General features: G+C 48.4%; 1 protein-coding gene across 1 annotated transcript in view; it reads right to left on the reverse strand.

Annotated features, from left to right (window-relative positions):
• Positions 1-21,123, reverse strand: part of LOC126869576 (cysteine-rich motor neuron 1 protein-like) — a 155,626-nt gene that overhangs the window by 3,227 nt on the left and 131,276 nt on the right. Inside the window, exons 6-9 of the mRNA XM_050626341.1 lie at positions 1,541-1,723; positions 1,272-1,451; positions 471-823; positions 48-410 (exon numbers count right to left, since the gene is read on the reverse strand). Coding sequence (XP_050482298.1) covers positions 48-410; positions 471-823; positions 1,272-1,451; positions 1,541-1,723 — 1,079 coding nt within the window. The remainder of the gene's footprint in view (positions 1-47; positions 411-470; positions 824-1,271; positions 1,452-1,540; positions 1,724-21,123) is intronic.

Genomic DNA, 21,123 nt, shown 5'->3' on the forward strand with positions numbered 1-21,123 from the left:
AGAATTCCACTCGGGCCGAAGAACAAACGGAAGGGACGTTTACTTACCGGACAGCCGCGTTTGTTCGTCTTGTAACCAAAGGCGCATCGTTTCCTGCATCCGAGCAGAGGCGGGCAGCCCGGCGAGTCCGGTTCCCGGCACTTGCAGAACGTGCAGTCGTTTTCGTCCATCACCAATCCCCGTTCGCAGTGCAAGTCGCACTTTACCTCGGGACAAATCTTCTTCCCCTCGTCGTCCGTGGACACGGTGTCGGTGACAGGCTGCTCGAAGGTCTCCATACTCTGGCAAGTGCACATCGGGCACCCGTCTTCGTCCTTCGCGATCTCGCAGTTGACCTCGCAACGCGGCGGTTTCGGGCAAATCTTGCCGTCGTTGGTAGCCGGACGTTGCGTCATCGTCGCGTCGTCGTCCTGCAAATGGAATTCGATCGGACGTGGGCGTCGGATAGCGTTTCGTCGTTCGATACGTACCTTGGATTCGTCGCAACTGCACACCGGGCAATTATTTTCGTCCGTGGCGTAACCACGCTGGCACGTTAACTCGCATCCTTCCAACGATGTTCGACAGGGCAGTTGGGGTTCGTGAAACGTCGCGTTCGTAAGCGGCGGACAGTGAGGGCAACACTCGCCAGGATCGGGAGGAATCGCGTTTTCGCAGGACTTGCACATCGGTTCTTGACAGGATACCCCGTCCTCTTGACAAACGCAGTTCACACAGTCCGACTGTTGCCATCGTTCGCCCAACTTTCTCGCCTTGCCCTCGTAGATACAATATTCTGCCTTCTTTGTCGTCTCGGTCGCCACTTCTATCCGGTAGACGGACTCTGCGAGGCAGACGAAAACGTCGATTCACGTTACACGTATCCGCGTACGCGATAACTCGTTCTTCGTCATCCAAACGAAGGAGAATGCCCGGTCGCGGTCGATAGACCGACTCGAGGGAGAAACCGGTGGTCGATAGAGTCGACGTATCGACGAGTAATCGCGTTTGGGGAGCAGGAAAACGAACGTGCTTTACGTTGCCAGCGGCGAATCGTGCCGGAGCTAACGTCCCGCGTGAATCGTAATCGGATACCGAAACGAACGCCATCGAGCTTCGAACGTGGTCGCCGCATCCGAACGCGGTCCTCGACAACGCGTTCACCGGAGTAACGACAAATTCGTAAAAGTTCAACAGGTATCGATGGATGCCGGTGTAAACTCGGTCGCGTTTCTCGAATCAGCGGTCGGAGCTTCTTTTCAAAAAGAGCACGATTAAGAGGAAAGAATTACCTGCGGGTCTACACTCGTAGAGCGGACAACAGCTTCCGGGCGTCTCGCGATCGAGGGCAGGCCTGACTTGAACGGGCCGATGTCCGGATTGACATCTAGCCGGTGGGCAGGGCGCGCACTCGCATTTTCCATCCTCGGTGAGCACGCTGTTCTCCGGACACGGTTCGGATCCTCGAGGGTCTTTCGTACAAAACGGAACAACGCTTTGAGCGGAGTTTGTCCACGCGAACGGTTCACTGCGTCGTATCGCGTCCAATTCGATCTCTTACCTGTGGGCACGCAATCGTAACGAGCGCAACAGCTACCTGGCGTTTCAGGGTCCGCTGGCTTCACTTGCATCGGACGTTGACCCGCTTGGCATTCGACCGATGGACAGTCGATGGCTGCGCATTTGCACTCGCCGTTCTCTCCTCGGACGCTATCCTCCGGGCAGTCGACGCCACGCGTGCCTCCTTCGAACAGAACCATCGAGAAAGTTAAATTTTTAACAACGCTAAGTTCGCGTTGACTTTCGTTACCGAACATCGGCTTCGTCTCGATTCGAACGTCAGAAACGAACGAGGAAACGATTTATGATCGTACGAAGCACTCGTGACCTTGCAGTTACTATAATATAACGTGCACGTCGTCTCTCGATATTCGTTTACGCGATATCGTCTCGACGGCATCCGAATCGGTCGCTTTCTTACTCGAACGCCGTAGCGCACCGACTTCAGAAATCTCAAAGCTTTTCTTTATCGACGTCACTCTCTCTCTTCCTCGTCAGACCTATACTCGAATACGCGTCTGTCGTTTAAACTCTTCGCACATACGTCAAACATAAACTACGATAAGAGAGGATCCAGCACAGGTTGCTTCGTCCTATAGCTTATCCTTGATCACGCTTGTAAAACCCTGAAGCGAACGTCGAATATCACCTCGTTCGAAGTTCGAAGAATTATCAAGGACCTCTGCGTTCTTTATAAAATTACTCGCGGACGAACCAACAACCAACTTGCTGTCTTATCGCTTGTCAATTTTAACGCATCAACCTCATTCGTCTCGCTTCGATGTGGTCGACGCTGCTTGCTCGACCGTGTTCCCTTGCTAATTCCTACAGCGACAAAATTGACCTTTCTTTCGGAAAATGCAAATGGATATTAAAAACCTCTTAAATTGGGTTTAAAAAATCAGAGCCTAAACCGGGCTCTGTCTTGTTGTCTTCGTTCGCTCGATCGTTCTTCCATCGCGTTCCTTTTTTTCTGCTCGTATCGTTACCTGTTCGTCTCCTTTTTTTCTTTCTTTTTCTCCTTTTTTTCTCTCTTCTATATGCGACATTGTACGCGATTACGTTCGCACGAAAAAGAGTATTCAAGCCGTTTAATACTTAATATTAAATTAAACGAAAGAAAGAAAGAGGACCAGCGTTGGAGGACTATCGTTCGGCGAGGCCGGGATGAAAAATGCTTTGGTTTTTTACCGTCGCTTCGAACGAACGCGCCGTTTTTTTCCATCGATCGATTCGTTTACCGTAATCTCGGTTGCGCTGCAGAGAACGACGTTGCTTCCCGTTACTGAAATATTACTCCCCGAGGATAAGGCAGGATATGGCACATTCCCAAAGAAAAATTGGCCACGCAAACGGCGCCGACCCGGAGAAATCGTCGAAACCATACAGCCGCGTTTACCTGCTGGTCGCGAACAGGTTTCGATAAAAGAAGTCGAGATTGGCTAAATACGTTCGAACTTGGAACCGTTGCCAAGGCCGCACGATCCGACTCTTTCGTACGGCCTCGATACGAAGATCAACGATAGCCAGAATTACGCGTGAAAAATCGTTCCAACGTTCGCTGACCATCGACCGGCCTGTGTATGCCGAAGGGATAACGATATTTTTTCGTGACCAGAAAGCGCATCGTTGTTTTCGTTGGGTTCTCGATCGGCTCTGTTTCGCAGTTGCACATTTCGATTTTTGATAACATCGCTCCGGTTGGCGGAAGCGACGCGAAAGAAAAATAGCGTTGAGATTCGCCAGCATGCCACGTGCCGGAAGGGACGTCGGTCGGAGATCGACGAGAAACCAAACCGTCCCCTCTGTCTCGACTGTACGTCGTTCAGATCGACCGAATCTCTCCTCTCTCTCTCTCTCTCTCTCTCTTATCTATTTTACAGACAAAAAGAAACGTAAGAGAACTTGGTCCCCTTTGTGTAATCATTGTTATTTATTCGGTGGCATCGGCGAGATAAATCCTTCGTTACAATAAACGTACAATTATATAAGCGTGTCGCAAAACACAGGTGCACGTAGCAAACGAAAAAAGAGGAAAGATTGATTCGTACGAGATTACGCAAGCGATTTCAGGATTTACATACGGTCACGCGAGCAGAGTGGCGAAAGGTAGTTACAGAGTCAGGGAAAAAGTGGAGTTCGTTGCAGAAATTGTTGCCATTTGTAACTAGACCTCGAGGCATTTGGTTGGATTATGGCAGTCGGGCATAAATCGCTTTCTAACATAATCCGCGATCAACGAACGAGGATGATCGATTTACGGTATTTTTTCTTTTTTCTCTCTTTACGAGGAATCCTTTGCATCGCGTCGCGTAGCTTTACCTCGTCGTGCAAGTATGGCAAAAATGCCGACACATTGCGAAAAGAAGATCGACTTTTGTTTCTCGCTTTCCATCCAGCTCGTCGCTTTTCATCGTGTCAAGGTCAGCGATCGATGCTTGGTCGTGCTAACGCGCGCGCGATAAAACGCGGCATCCTATCAACGAGCATCGATGATAATTTCCGCTGGCCAGCCTCGTCCATCCGTCAACGTCAGAGTCGACGTTTTCCTGCAACGGAACAGGACCCGATACGCTTTTCCATCGGCGATCGTAGCTTTTTCTCTTTCGTCGCAGCGCGTAAGCGAGTAACCGAAGCTACGTTCACGCGGTGTTTGTCCACGTGCCAGGGTATCCAAGCTAACGACGTCGGCCATAAGTACACATCCGCGTTCGTCGAATTCTCAACGTCGAATTCTCTCATCGAAGCGAAAGGTTTTCGCCCACGTTGGGAAAACTCGGTGCGACGCTCGCCTCTCGACCGAGCACGTCATCCTCGTGTACGCGAACCCTTCGGATATGAGCAAACATTTACGGCTACCCTCTCGCGGATAGTTTGACGTTCGATAAAGCAATTAAGCGGAAGGTAGCGAGGCTCGAGCTCCGCCTCGCAACGGACATCACGTGCGACGTTCGCCGACAAAATTTTAAACAGCGTTGGAAAAGACGAGCTCGATCTCCGGAGCTCGGACGAGCTTCGTCGAACCGTTCCGCTATCTGGTCGAGAGTAATCGAGCTTCCGCTTAATTGGTTTAACATTTCGACGTTAATTCGACGACGGACAACGAGCCGCAGGAAGCGAAACCGTACGTCGCATTTCGCGTCTTCTACGACGATAAAAGAGCGTTGCTATCGTTCACCGACGATGGAATTGGACGAACTTCGTTTGCCGACTTTGCTTGCTTTTTGTCATTATCTTCGTATTTCTCAGCTTCTCTCATTTCGCTTTGCTTCTCTTCTTCGCTCGCTTTTTCCCATCGCGTCGAGAGAACGAGAATTTGCGGAGAAATTTTAACGCGAGAGCGCGCGAATGTCGAGCGTATCGACGACGACTCATCGGTCATCGTGAGACGCACGACGATCAAACTTGGGTCGAGCTCTCGTTCCTTCCGCCCTGATCGAGCGTCGTGGAAGTCGTTGAACGCATTGCGTGTCATTCCTAAAGATGGATGATCGCGGCGAGAACGACCATTATCCATGGCACGACATTGTCTCGAGTAATATCGTTGATGGCGTAACGCGTTCTCGATGGCATCGCGCGTTCTTCGTCGTTCGAGAAAGAAACCTTGGAGCATTTTCAAGTCGCCTTCATCGCGACTTATCGACTTTCTGTCAACGAGGTCGGGCCTCGCGTTTCTACGCCACTTAGCACACGTTACCGCTCTGTTTCTTCTACGGCACTCTGGGTTTCATTAAACGTAGCTGCGGTCATTACGACAACCCTTGTACCTTAATCAGGATTTAGTACCCTTCCTTATACTCCCTCACCTTGTCTCGGTCATCTGGCAATCTCGTACGGCCAGGCAAGGAGAAATCAGTTTCAGAGGGCTTGGAATTCTTTTCTCAGGTTGCTCGCTTATAAATCCTGCTAGGATATCGATAAAAGCTGGTCAACGAACGTTCGCGACCACGACTACGCCTCTAAATATAAATTCTATCCACCTGCAACCGGGCGATCGGCTACTTTTCTATTTAGAATCTTAAATGGATTTATCGACTGTCCACAGTTCCTTAGCCGTATCAATTTCCATAGACCGTGCTACTTTTCTCCGCGCCACTTTTCCTTATTCTATCCTCGGTGCTTCTCCTCCAGATTTCGCCACATGGACGCTATCGGCCGTGTGTGTGAGCTGGGCCACGCTTTATGCAATAGAATCAACTTCTCTTCCACGTCGACCAGCTGTCCGAGAAAGAAGATCTACGAAACAGAGCGGTTGTACTCGGTTCGCTCCGGAGGGACACCACGAACGAAACGAGAGCTCCGTTTTTCGGTGAATCGCCTGCTGCGTTCGTCCAAAGCGAGACAGAGTAATTCCGCCCTTAAAAGAAAGACAAAGATTCGCCCTTAGCTAGCCCGAGCCAACAGCCAGCGTAGCCTGTTATTATATCCACATGTTCGTCTCGTTCTCTCGCGGCGACTGTATCGTCCCGACGCTTAGCTTCCCCTTATCGGATTGCACGTACGTGCAGAGACGATTCTCTTTGCCATTTAACAAATAAATAAACTCGACGACGATTCGCCGTTGCCAGTGACGTATCTAGAGAACGTTTCCGTCGCGCAGAAATCGTCGGTGCCTTTTTCCTAACGTCGATTTCGCAGCCCAGCGGATTTCTCCTCTCGACAAATCGGTTTTACGTGGCCGCTTAAATCATCGGGTGTGGCTAGAGCAGCAGGGGAAAGAGGAAGAAGATAGCAAACTGTCGGCTGTCAAAACGAAATTACTTAATTCCGGGTGCATCCTTCTGCTGTCGCTACGCTGCCACGACTCGCTCGTAAATTCACCGGTGATATCTTTTAACGAAAGAGACGGATCCGGAGATGGAGTCGAGAGGCTCTCGATATTCTTTCCCCTATGAATCATCGACTGGAAAAGCGCGTTACTTTGTTCGTCCGCGCTGCCTCACGACCCAGCCCCGTCCACTCCAGGGGCAGAACTGCGTTATCCGTTATTCGCTTTTTTCCTACATCGGCTAGTCGGACGATTGATTTGAAAAACCGATATAGAAAGAGAAAGAGAACGCTGCACGGAGGCTCCTTGCTCGTGTCCTTGTGCAATAACGCATATTCGACATTCGTACGGTAAATATTGCCTTGGCAACTAAGCGATTGCGGATTTTCCCATTAGGTGGTAATTACAAAATCCGCAATCACTTTTAGTTGCCAACCCAATACGTAGAATGCAACCCTGAACGCACACGTGCGACGATTTTACCATACGGACGGCGTTGCTGCGTCGCTACAGGAACACAGAAATAAAATTCTTCCGTGCCACGAAACATTGATACGCGCGTACGAGTTTCCTTGTTTTTGCAACGTGCTGCGGCGATTCGTCGCAAAAAAACCGCTCGTCTGCGTCGGGTCTAACGTCGACCAACGCGCGCGTCCGATTGGATAAGAATTTCATTTCGTACATATGGCTGTATTTGCAACTCGTTTACAGCGAAGTTACAGCATGAAGATGAGTAAACGCGGCGAGATGGCAAAAGGGGGAGAAAAGTGGAAACGGCGAGTCAAAGCTACGAACGCGCCTAGTTTCCAGCCACCGTGAGCTTCGTTTCCCTTCGCTTTGAAATCGCGCGAAGCCCTCCACCCGCCATTAATTCCTTCCGGGTCTTTGTCTACTCCGCAGGTAGCAGATGCTCGGCGTTCCGCATTTTCCACGTCGCAGTCGTGGCCGCGACGCGTTCCACCGGCCAGTCATCTACTTTTTTTTCCTTTCTATCCCTCCCTCCGCCCCCTTAGTTTCCCGCTATTTCTCCTCGTCGCTTTATTACCTCGCGAAAATGCATCTTGGAAAAATATTACGCGGCTTACGAAGCCGAAGAGCGTTCGATTGCACGACCTCCACCGGTGAATTTTCGCGTTTCCAGGCGCGATCGACGAGTAATCGACGTTATGCAGCGAAGCTCGACGCGAATACTAAAAACGTAGGAAAAAGCTTGGATAAATCCAATCCGGCAAATGCAGGGTAAACAGCCGAGCCAAAAAGCGGCCGACGAAAATGATATATCTTGCTGAAATCATTAGCCTAATTGAAATCGGATATGTGGATGAAACGAACGTAATGACTGAAAGAGACGAGCCGAGCCGAGCCGGTTCGTTTTCAAACGGAGCGAAACTGCGCGAAATCAACGCGATTGATCGACGAAAAAAAGAAGAATTCGCCCCGAAAAATCACTAGAGTGGTAGATTTTAATTGGCTTTTCCTTTCGCGGTGAAAAAAAACACACTTGTGGCGAAAGAACATGAAACGAACTGTCCATTAACGGCATTCTATTCGCCAGTGGTTACGAGATCTTGCTCGATAGTTGGAATTCTTTTGCCGGATCGTGCCTCCTCTGATCACCGGCTTTTGTCTCTTTTCTTCTTTTTCTATTTTTCCTATTTTTTTCTTTTTTTATTTTTTGTTTTTTTTTTTTTTTTTGGAAAAACAAAATTCGCTCGTACGTCCGAACGCACGAACAGAGCGGAGGGCCAATGCGTACGCGCGCGTATACTCTGGCCTTTTCATCCGGGGCTTCGTTTCGCTTAATCCTTTTCATTTCGTTTGAAAGGACTCATCAAGCGTGAGAGATAAATCTGCTCCGCGCAGCGGCGCACGGAAAACCGTGACGCGAGCTTGGGACCTCCATAGATTCGAAAAATCTTGTTTCGCGTGTCGAGCCTGGGCTCGGTGTTTCGAGGCGCATCGTCGATCCGTTCGAGCGCAAATCCTCGCCAAACGGACGATTTCTCGCGATCGACCGAGGGAGAAAGCTCTGCGGCGCTTCCGCGTCAAACGCGTCGCCGACAGAGAAAACATCGCGACTCGCCAAGGATTTCGACGGAACGAGCATCGCTTCCGATATTTTCGTCGAAACGAAAGACGCGCGCGCGGCTCCTCTTTCGGCTCGTGACTAGAAAAATAAACGGAGGAGGAGCGTTTCTAAAACCTCTTTCCATCAAATCCTACGTCGTCGAAAGTTTTCTTTCCTTTTCCTCTCGCCCGCCGAAACGCGCGTTCCCGCGAGGAATCTTCGGTCCTCGATCAAATCCGATGGTTCGGGATTTTCCTCTTTCAGCGGCGCGTTTCCTTGCAATCGCGAACGACGATCGCGGTTTACTCGCTTAATTCGCGCGTACTTGCGAGCCATGGCGGCCGCAATTTCTTCTCCTTTCGTGGACTTCGTTACGCCGAAAAATGCGACTGGGTGGCGCGCGACATTCACGCGCCACGGACTCTAAATAAGCTGGAACTTCTTCTCCGTACGGTGCTCGGATTCGCGGTCGGCGAGCTGAGCAAACGAGTTCGCGACGTATCGTTCGTTGGAAACATTCGCCAACAGCTAGAAACGCAATTTCACTTGTAAACGCGAAAATGAACTGCAGCCGAAAACCCATTACCGAGACGGTGTTATCGACTCGCTTACTCGATAATATTGCGCGGTTGCTTCGACAGGGAAATGGTCGTTCGATCCGTCGGTAGTTTGGCGAAACCGAGATTCGAAGATTACACGGGGAAATAAAAGTTACGAGGACCGATAAGAGCACTTTGCTGACGCGAGTCATGCGCGTCAGCGCTACGAAACTCTATAGCGATATCGCCTGGGAAAATTATTTACTTCGTTTATTTGTTTATTTATTCGGTCAACGAGTCGGAGCGTAGCCCTGCGTTGGAAAATAGGCAAAGAGAAGGAAATCATTGATCCGATAGGGTACAGATATAAAAGTATTGGCTAAAAGTATACTGTGTTTTAAGAGTAGATCGATTTCATAGTCGCTCGTCCGCGTTTACTGAATTATTATTAACACTGGAACTACCACATCAGTCAAATCGACTGGTTTTGCAATTTTATTTTAAAATTCCTACTTTGTGTTACATTTTTTCCCGCAATGATGTAACGACTTTCGTAACGATAACTAAAAAAATAATATATTGAATTCTATTTCGTTTTTTGAGTATTGAATTTTAATGAATTTTAAATGTAATGCATTTTATTTTGTTTTTTATGTATTCAAATTGAAAATAATTTTGCATTAAGGCTACTTATACCAATACCGGTCAGAATGACCGGTTCTACAATTTTATAAATGTGTCAACCCTCGTTTAGGGATTTCAATGATGGATTAATAATATCAAAAATCTACTACATAACACGGAATTGCTTCTGTAAGAAAGTAATAAATCAATAAACATAAATTATTACGTATTTTTTAAAGACCAACAGTCATTTTCACTGGTTCTGGTAGAAATAGTTTCGTCTTAACTATCGGTGGGGAACTACGCTCGGGGGGAAAACACGCGGATATATACGAAAGAAAAGGGCAGGAAAGCAAAGAAGGAGAAAGATACACAACGGAGGTTCGTAAGTGGCGATGAATATAAAAACTGTCGTATACTTTTTAAGAAGCGCGAGGTCGATAAGGACGATAAGGATTGCCGAAGTAGATGGATATCGTGGCGTACAGAGCTGTACGGAGTTAACGAGGTGGGCGATTCGATTAATGCAGTTCAAATAGCCGTAGGTATTACGACGTTGCTGCTGTTATTTCGAAACGAAAGAGATTCTCGCTGATGGCGATACCCGAGAACGTTATCGAAAATCGCGATTAGCCGCGCGAAAAAGCGGCGCGGCAGAAGGGCAACGAACGAATTATACGAGATAGATGTAAGAAGGACGCCGTCGGTGAAAGAGACTCCCGGAAGGCACCGAGTCGCTCGACGACGTTGCGTCGTCGACGTTTTCCACGCGGACCTTGATCCGTGTGGGCCGTCGAGTGGAAAGCATTGAAAAAGAGGAGATAAAAAAATTTGCAAAAGAAAGACGAGCGCGGGGAAGGAGAGGGGGGAAAAATGTAGAAAAATTGTCCAGACGAGGCTGAAACGAGCAACGTTCACCGACGTGTTCGTTTGGCATGAATAATGTAGTTTCTGGCACGAACGGGTAAAGCGAAGAACGAAAAAAGAGAGAGTAAGAGCGGGGAGTGCACGGTCGTTGCCGGTGCTCGACGAACTCTACGTGGTAGTAGCCGAGGTATAAAGGATGGAAGGGTGCGAGCGCGCGAGCGAGCCAAGAGGGAAGAAGCTTTGATCTTTTGTAACCGTCGAATTTACGTTGAAAAGTTAGTAAACGTCGTGACAAAGGCTCTCCAAGTTACCTTCTCGGGAGATCGGTGTTCGAGCCGCTTCGGTAAACGCCTTATTTCGCGCGTTCGCCGGCTAATCGAATCTCCTCGAAGTAAGTATCGTTCGAGTCGGCCATCGAAGTTGCGATTAATCGGTGGAACGCGAATCACCACGTCACGGAGACACGGCGAAAATTCCGGGGCGCGAAAAGAATAATGGCAAACCGGGCAACGACGCGCGTTGCTGCAACCTATGTAACGAGGAACCGGGCAAGCCGAGCGGAGGACCACGTTACGTGGAAAACCGGTGTTTGCATTGCCGCGTCAGCTGGTCCGTTACCGCTGATAGCTACGCCGTAGACATCGTTATAATGGAACGCGTCAGGGTGCCTTTATGTCTTTCGCGATACCGAAAGCGGCACTGTCCCTCTCTCCTCGCACGAATTCGCTTCGCCTGCAATTTCCCTCGAAAATCGAACCGTTTTTTTTTTTTTCAGAAACTTGAAACAGAATTCTATTTTTACTACCAACGTATCGTTTGCCTGTGACAGATTGAAATTTGTTAAATGGCCTCTTTCGAGCTTTGTCAATCCTCGATCCTTCTAACTGTCATAGCGCACCGTAGTTAGACAACGCTTGGAAAAGGCGGCCGTCATCTGGTCGTCTAACCAGCTAAAATATAAACGACTCGTTGAGAGCATGTAACGCGGTTCCCTTAGGTTTGCGACTTATAAGTTGGTTCGGCGTATGACTACGATTACACAGGCTAATTATATTTTTGTCGAATCTATCAGAGTCCTGCAGGATCTTTTGCTGTTTTTGCTTTTTAAGAATCGTCAACGACGTTATTCGTTGTCCGCAACTTATCGAACCGTTAAATCTCTGTGCTTCTCGTCCGAGGTCGTTTAAGTTCGCAAGGACTTTTTTACCACGTCACTACGAATCGTAACCGGTAGGTTCGCAGCCTCCGAACTTCGTTCGCACCTAAGCACCGGCTTAGATCTCTTTAGCATCGATATCTGTAATTTCGGAAATTCGCTCGAAAATATTTCACGACGCTTCAGCCAGTTTCGATTGCGTATGACGCGTTCCGCCTGTAGTTGCGTTTACGCAATCCCCGTGAGACATTTCTAAAACTAAATTCCGCGGTTAACTGGTTGATATAAATATTTATCGTCACACGTCCCTTGTCATATGTGCGTTTATGATGCCACTTAATTATGTATTTACCATTATGCATGGGGATTTATCTCTTCAATTGTCATCTGAATAAAGATAAATAAATATATATCTTTTTACCGGCGCTATTCTTTCCTCTGTTAACGCTGTTCTGAACTTTGGAGTTACACATTTTCATCTAATCTTTCACTGAACCGATGATCATATCGACAAAACGACCAGTACAGCGTTCAAAATACGTTTTCGGCTTCATTTACAGAGCATCTACTTTCAGATTACTTTAAGAGCGTAAACACATTAAGAATTCTATACTGCACTCGCCCCAAGTATTGTTCCGTTATTTGGTCGCTCTATCGTCGAAATTTCTGCATCAGATTGGAGGATATTCAACGCAAGTTCTTGCGTCTGGCTGTCCGCCTTTTGAGCAGTCCCGTGTTCTACGATGGCCATAAATACTCAGTTACAACGTACCGGCTCCATCTTCCGTTTGACCTATTCTTTGCACATAATGTACCAAACGTCTTAATACAATAGATCGCGCCGGAAGTTTAGCGCATTCCGATCTTCGAATTTCTTCGCCTTCTATTAGACACCGTTTCTACCAAACCTTTCTACCTTTCTACGTTTCTACTAACCTTTTCTACTAAAAATTCCATCGAACCTGCTACGGTCGATATAATTGTGTCGATAGGATTAAACCCTAGCTACAGAATGTAGCTTCACCATTCTCCCATAGTTCTCACATTGCACGTTACAATACCTTCTCCAGCCCATACCGCAGCCGCTAATCTACTTTACAGTCTATGCAACGTAAGACAATAACAAACAACAAACGTAAATTTGTAAATAGCGAGATTAATTTCTTTTCTTTCTCTACTTTCGTGCAGATCGCTTTTATTCATTCTGTATCAATCGTCGTATATTACAGGGCGTAAAATTTACGTAATTCGTAAATAAATAATTTAACATACAACGCTCGATTATTTATACCTTAAGATATTTACCTAACGACGCGTTCCTGCTTCGCTTTCGTCTCGCTCGTTAACTTCGAAACCCTCTGTGACCTTGCAACTCCTACATTCGTTTTCCCCTTTCAGTAATAGACATAACATAAGAATTAACAGCCACCAAAACCTAATAATTACTCGATTACTTGACACGATCAGATCAGATGCGCGGGGTAAAAAGACATTATTCTCTGGATTTAAACGTTAGATTCAGCTAGAATCAAACATACGATATCATTCGCGTTATAGTACCACGCCAGAATAATTTAATTATAATTCTCAATGAGTAACCTACTTTCGGGACAGTAAACTACTTTCAAATAAAAACAAAATTTTCCCTACTGTATCACAGGGCCAATATCCGCCAATAAATAATAACGATAATAAATAAACGTACGTTTGCTCGTCAAAAATGGTAGGTTCGTTCTTTGCGAGGAAAGAAAGTTCGTCGACTCGGTAAACCGGATCACGAAATTGCCATTATTTCGCATTGTTCCATGGCTGGAGGTACGGCTGGACGCGGTACAATGCCGTGCGACGCTATTCGGTGTTAAATGAGCGCAACGCTCAAATTTTCAGCCGTCATGCATCCAACTGTTTGTTCGAGTAGCTCGACCACCGGCCGCCAACTTTCCAGAGTTTATCGAACGAGCGTACACGCGACAGCTCGTTGGGTCAACCGTTGCGCCGGCGATTGTTGCCAGCTTGAAATATTTGTCGGTGGATTTTATAGAAGAGCGGTGATGCGTCTCGACTGTTCCGCGAAGTCGCCGCGTAACTGCGACCACGATCTCTCCACCGACGGAAGCGTGGAACGAGCCACGTTTCTCCGTCTGTGTTCGTTTAACTCGATTTCTTCGAACGAAGGACTCGCTACCGGAAGAAGGAACGGATCGCTGATCGAAATCGTTCTCTTCCGATCTTTCTCGACGAAGAATATTCGAATCTCTGTAAGCACCGCCAAGTATAATTCCTTTTGCCAGCATCGGGGCACCTACCGAGTTCGTAGAAAAAGCGACGATCGATCGTAAAGTATCGACGAAACGATCGTTCGATGAGAATTTTATATTCGCGCGAGATCGCGGTGCAATGCGCGAAATAGAAGAAATTTGTCAAAATTGTGCTCGTCCGGACGCCGAACGTTTTCTAAACCAAATTGTATCGAAAAAATTGAAGGTAGATTAGATAGGATATAGCAAACTGTATTGTAAAATCACCTATACCGCAGCATCTATTTTTTTCATTTTTTTTTTCAAAAATCTCTCCGCCTACCCCTCCCGTTTTCCCTGTCCCGTTTCCGCATACAGAGGAGGAAATGCCAGGTGCACCTGCCTCGGGACGAAATCTCTTTAAAATACGTGGAAAAGCGTTCTCTACTATCCTATGACGCATTCCTGGGGTCGGGAGCACGATAATATTTAATACGAATGACAAGATCGATGAAAATGATGATCAAACACGCGGCATGTATCCACAGACGAGAAGAGAATTAGTTTTCGTTCTATCGAATTCACCAGATTATTATTACAGCATAGAATATACGTACACGGACCCTTTATACGGTCTAACGTTTCTTAATCAAGTTCTCATGAGTGTTACGATAGGTACTTATGAGAAGCGGGTATAAGTCGTGGATAGCGGCGTTGAGAAGCTCGATTAAACCGTAGGAAGGTAGCATAACGTTGGTTAAAGCGGCCGACCAGCAACGGTTACGAACCCGAATATCGGATCGTTTTCTAGCGGTAATTTTCCCTCTTGTCCGAAGGTTTCTCGCTTCCCTGGAAAACCAACTCTGGTTCGTCCGTGATCTCTGTCGATTCCTCTCGACGAAACGGGCGCGAACCGAAAAAAAAAGGGGGAGAACATGGTGGAAAATCCATATAAACGGGGAAACATCTCCTTGTTCGTCCGAGAGGGAGAGAGAGAGAGAGATAGATAGATAGATAGATAGAGAAAAATAGAGAGACGTGTACCCGACGAATTTAGATTTTCATCGTCTCTGGCAAATAAAATCGAATAAATTCGATTTCGAATCCAATTTTCCTCGACCTCGGATCGCAAGCGTACACCAGGACGTCCATTATTGCCGCCATCGCGGCGGTCACGGAGAGGGAAGACTAGATTATTAGGTTTTCCCTTCGTTTTCGATTCATTCTCCGGTTCAGAGTCCTTTTCTCGACTCCTATCGGCCATCCTCCCCATCATCGTCGTTCCAGCTGTTCCACGTTCGTTTCCGCTTTCATCTCGCAGACCGCGAACCGTCAAAGCCTTCGACCGTTCCCTTCCGTTCCGGTATATCCGGCTACTCACCGCGATCGTTCGTCAAAGGTTTTTCCAGGGAAATACGTTGCAGAGAGGGTAATCGCGAGTTCCGCGGGAGAACCGTGCGGCCATCGAACCGACCGTGCGCTAATCCCATTAACGAGGAACCGGAGCATTTTATTTAAAGTTCGGAGAACCGAGCGCCCTAGTAATGATCCAAGCACGCCGTTTCTGCTCGATTATTATTAGCCTGGGATTATCGCGGCCACGATGTATTTGAAAACGAATTACCGGTGAAACAACGGACAGGCTGGCGCCGGCGGTAGGAGGGCAAGGGGCGGAGAACGAAGTGGATCGAAACAAATTGCACCGAATTGTTCGGCGATAGAGGGCGGAAAGTGCTCCGGACCGTTCATAATCCTTAAACTTGGTAAAATATTTGACGAGACGCGGCGATCGCGTTTTCCCGCGGCACGCGTCACGCGTTTATTTAGCGCGTCGCGTTTCCCGGTTCGATACGTTCGACGCGTCGAAACCTCGAACGCGTAACGAGCGTTATCGACACCTACTAACCGAACGTAAAACGTTTCACGACCGAAACTCGTCTTTGACCGAAACTCGTCTTTTCTTTCCTCGCCAAAACTTCTCAACGAGATACAAATTTCTGCCACACGAATCCAGTTGACCGGATTCCGTATGCGACGCGGCGAACGCGTACGCGATACGCTTTCCACTTTTTCCCCGATTTCACCGACAGATTCGAGTCTCGTGATATCCGCGACGAAACGCGCGTCCTTTCTCCTCCTCTTTCTCTAATCGCTCTCATCCTTTTATCTTTCATCGTGTTCGCTTTTGCCTGTTTTCTTCTTTGCGCTCTTCGTTGTTGCATCGCACCGATCCTTTGCGTATTTTACACCGACTCGTTCTACGCTAATGAGAATCCATTAACGTGCACGAAACGGACGAACGAGTGGATAACGTCCGTTTGGTTTACGTCGTTTCGCGATCAAATTCGGATCTTCGTTCGAAACAGTCGAAACCCACCTACGAATACGTGCGCTGCGAAACGATTTTTACGACCGAGGGATCGAATGTCCGATGGAATCTTTTTCCTCGCGACGAGCACGGGTCGTCCGTCGGTATTTTCAGCTAAAAGCATCGAAAGATTTTACAGAGTGGAGTCTGCGAGGAAGCAAATCGCTGATCGCAACGACGATCGCAATCGCGATACCGATACACGCGCAGCAACCAGTCGGAAGCAGCGGTAAGCTCGGTCGCGGATATTCGAGCGAAGCGAATGGCTTGGCTCGATCGCAGGCGAAGCTGTCTAGAGCATTCGGCGAAGTAAAGGCGAAAAACGTAGCTACGCTCAAAGGGACGGACAAGAAGAGTAATCAAGCGTTTTGCGCATTTCCGTTGGTCGTCGGCAAGCGAGTGAAAGCAAAAGGAATGGAAGAGGGAAGCGAAGGGAACGTAAAGGGTGGGATGGGCGGGTCGGAAGCAGAGAGGAAAATTCGCGACAGCTCCGACGACGCGACGTCGAGGACGACGAAGCGCAGGCAAAGGCAGAAAAGGTGCAATTAGTTAGCTAACAGGCCGCGGGAATGAAACGCAGCGGAATTAGCAGACGGTCGCTGTGTCGCAGTTTCTCGAGACGAGATCCCGAGATCGAAGATCAGAGAAAAGTTTGTCCGACCGCGGATACGCTGCGTCGGTCGGTTTCTCGATCGTAAGATAGAAAGACGAGCGAACGAGGTCGAGGTCGAAGACGAGACCGAGAGAAACGTCGTCACCGATGGCAAGAGGAAGGTAAATACCACTTTGGGAAACGTACGGACCGGCCACGATCCAACAACGGCAAGATGCTTCCCTCTGGAAACGTAGTTTCGCCAACGTCAAAGTCCCGTCCGACTAAAAAAGACTGGCAAGCCGTTGTTGCGTGGAACGGGTGTGTCGGCCGTCGGTCGAGCAAAGAAATAAGGTTAAACCCTGCGGGGTAAAATCAGACACCACCTGTTATCGCAACGACGTAGAAATCGATAGGTACGGCGAAGAAGAATCCGTTTCCCTCGTTTTTCTCCTTCTTTTCTCTGTCTTCTTTATTTCTTTTTTTTTTCTCCTATCCTCGTTCCCTTTATCTTCTCTTTTCTCACGGTTTGTTCGTAATTTTTCTTTAACGACTCGAAACGAACACCGGACTCCATCGATTCGCTCGTCACACCGAGAGACGATCGTTGGCTTTAGTTTTCTTTGGAAGAAACTCGAGCGAGATCGAAGGAAGAAAGAGAACGTGCAACGAAATTTCATCATCGAACGCGAGCCGCGACCAACGTTGGCGATTCCACGGTACCGTTGCAGAAAAACACCCGTCGGCGAATCGCTCGGATCGACCGAACTCTCGCACCGCTGTGTTCCCTTTCGATCTACGCTTTCATTTAGCCACCCGACTATATTAATTATCGTGCGCGCAATATGCATATCGTAGGAAAGTCCGAATAATACGTTTGCCGTTAATCACGCGCGTATCGATGCTGGCGGTGTTCCCCGAGTTTGGATAATACGGTCGAATTCGATTCTTTGAAATTTATAATACACGGCGCGCGTGAAATAGCCCCGGGTTTCCACGTTCGCCTCACCGTGCCACCCCCGTAAAATCGAGGACCGTTATCAAGGAGAATAAAGCGAGCTCGATAAATTCGGTGACGCGCGTGATTCGTCGCCGACGCAATGCGAAACGACGCGATACGATGCCTTCGATAAAAGCGCGTCATTTAATTATCCTCGGTAACTTTTTAGCCAGGGACGTCGATCGAAAATTACGGGTCGGCGAGCGACGCGCGACGCTGCAATTATCCTGCTACATCGTTTCCAGCCGTAACTTGCTCGTAATCCAACGAAATTCGCCCACCTTTGATATCGAAACGAAATTATTTTCCGGAACGCGCAATTTCATCGCGCAACCGACGCTACACCACGTCCAGCGTTTTACGTTGCCGCGCGAAATCACCCATGAAAAAAGTACATCTTCTCCAGCAATTATCGTAATGGCTTCGGTAATTAAATCGATTTCGATAACGTTCCCGCTCGCCCGTTGTTCTCTAGGGTATCGTTAGAAATCGATATTTCGGTTTCGCTCCTCCTCCTGCTTCTCGTTTCGCTTTCCCTCTTTGCTTCCTCTCGTCGCTCGTCGCTGTCCGTTACAAGCTCGGTTCTACACGCGTTTGCCTCTCCGCTAACCCAAGTACGTTTCGTTAACGTTCTCGAAAACGCTCATGCGCGTCTTTCCAAGATTCCGATCGCTGCTCCGATCGGATCGGCGGATCCGCGCGAAGCGACTACGCGAAAAAAGGACAGCTACCACGTTCACGGAAGTATACGCGATGAATGGATAATTGGTCGCCTCTCGTCGACGACAGACCGATCGACCGACTCTCGTTAACGCCATTGTCTCGAGAACCGAAAACCATCGTCGAGCGATATCTGTGCCGCTGCTTTTTCGCCTTTTCCCTCGTCTCTTTTGCCTCTCGACGTTGTTCCCTTCGTTTCGAAAATTGTTCCGGCGGACAACGCGAGAACTCGCGGTATTCTTTCTCTCCTCGCCTTCCTCTCTGTCCTTTTTCTTTTCTTTTCTTTTTCAACGGAAATCTTTCAACGTCGAACGCACGCGTTAAGCGCACAGCCGGATCTTAAGAGGATTCGTTAAAGTTACGGTCCGCTGTTCGTTACCTCTGCCATCCCCGGGGATTCGCGCTGGCAAGATAGAGGTGTCGCGCTTTAAGATATTCGGTTAATTTCACCGATCTGCCGGATAAAGCGATTAATTTTCCAGCAGAGAGATACGGCAGCCGGTGCAACGATAAAAACGTCGCTATATTTTACGGACAAAGAGGCGAACGCGAATTCGTTAATTTCGACAACAACGACGTCTCGTTCGTTGATTGCTCCGCTTTCCGTGTTCGACGAGACAGCGAAGATGAATTATTCGGTCGGATACCAGAGGTGCCCGTGCTACGCCGAACCAAGCTACCGGCAGATGGAAGTACGAACTTTCGAAAATCGAAACTCGATGGGTTACGAGCTTTTCCCCTCCGTCGTAGTTTCGCCTTTCCAAGCCGATGGAGGTTTCGCCGACGGAGGATACGCGTGGCGACGATGCCATCGCCGACATCGGCGTCAACGACGACACTGAAATTTTATTACTACGAGCGGCTGCGACGCTCCGGTCGCTCCCTTTAATCCACTTTCGCAACACGCTGCCTGCTGCCGAGTTGGGCGCTTATAAATTTGCTGGCGTGTGTGCAATTATGTAAAACTCTGGCGACCGTACGGCAAGCTTCCTGAAATTGTTTAACGTCGGAATAACTCCGCCTTTCGGCGTGCGCAAGTATGACAGACTCGCGGAGCAAGTTTCTGCGCCGACGACCGTGCTTTATCGTGTTTCTTCGTACTCGGCGGCGTACCTCGTCCAACATCGGCACGTGATCGGCTCGTTATCGAACAAGATAGATAGAGCTGATGGGGATCGAGCGTCTGCAAAGATTGGGACGCGTCTTTGCCGTGGCAAAGAAAAGCGTAAAACGAGCGATAAGGCGCATGCAACGTTGGGGTGGTGATCGATCCACAGCGTCGACCAAGCTCTGCCTTTGCATTGCGACGAATTACGGTGGTCGAGTAGGCGCGTTTGATTTAAGCGGACGACGACCGGCAATCGATAACGGGAACAACGTCTAATAAAGTTGTCCGCGTTAGCGCGATGAGAGATGGAGCACGCTGCGATTCCGTTTACGCCATTAATGTTCCGAAGGCTCGATTACCGCGCCGCATCTTACCTATAAATCACGCGCGTGGCTAACACGTGTGCCACGCTAATCGAGCGATTAACATTCCGAGTTTAATTCGTGGTACGGAGCTGATGCGACAGCCGGAGGTGACGCTCCGCTCGATCCGCTCGAACGTCGCTCTCATCGCAACCGGGGGAATCCGATCTTCCAAACGCCGCCCTTTTAAAGAGCGTTAAAGAGCGCGGAAGAGGTCTCCTTTCGTTAATTTCGACGGGAAAGAACTACGAAGACTAGTCGATGGATTAGGGCCGGAGGTACATGCTAGGAGGATCCAAGATATACTATAAACGCGTACGTAAACGCGCTTCGTGCGTTTAAAGTTCGACTCGAGTTGAAGCGACTCGAGGTCTTCGCGTTAGGTTCACGCTTTCGGTTTCGATTTTAACTCAACGAGAATACGAGGACGTGGGAAGATAGGTTTTGTGACGAGATCGGTATAAGATAGGAGAAGATGTTCTAAACGAAAACGTAACCAGAAGCCATCTACAACAGGAAGTTGTGTACGGATCATAAGAAAATAATTAATAACAATACTTCGCGGGTTAGGAGACGTCCGGCGATTTCTAGCTTGTTTCTTCCGACAGTTAAGCCACGGACGATTTAATAGTTTTGTCTCGAAAGATACAACGTGCGATACGAAATACAATTTCACCGCTAGGTGGAAATCTATTAACTTAATCGCCCGTATCTACGAGTCAGGCGACAAATCCAACGTCACCAATTACCGCTGGATCTTCTTACTAAATGTCGCGCTTAAACAATTCGACAACTTGGCTGCAGAGAAGCTTTCCTCTATCGCGAAGCGTTGTCAACGAGCATCAGGGTCCTATCTCCTTGATCTTTTCTCCAATTACACGCATCGTCCAAGGGTTTGCTGGCACGAGCGAGTAGACGTCCTGTTTGCAAATTTTCATAAAGCTTCTCTCACACGGTTAATCGTAACGTCTCGATGAATAAGTTGGTGTCCCTTGGCTCCATAGTCTCCTGGTTGTCAGGCTGTCTCGAAGGTCGTGCTCGAATAGTTAGATGTGCCAGTACATTCTCCAGACAGAGCGAAACGTCTTGCTCCGGAATACCGCGACTCTCTCACCTTGGCTCTCTTTTATTCGACTTATTTATCGACGACATTGGATACGATATTACACACCTCT

The sequence above is a fragment of the Bombus huntii genome, chromosome 9, assembly GCF_024542735.1.
Source record: "Bombus huntii isolate Logan2020A chromosome 9, iyBomHunt1.1, whole genome shotgun sequence".
NCBI classification, from domain to species: Eukaryota; Metazoa; Arthropoda; class Insecta; order Hymenoptera; family Apidae; genus Bombus; species Bombus huntii.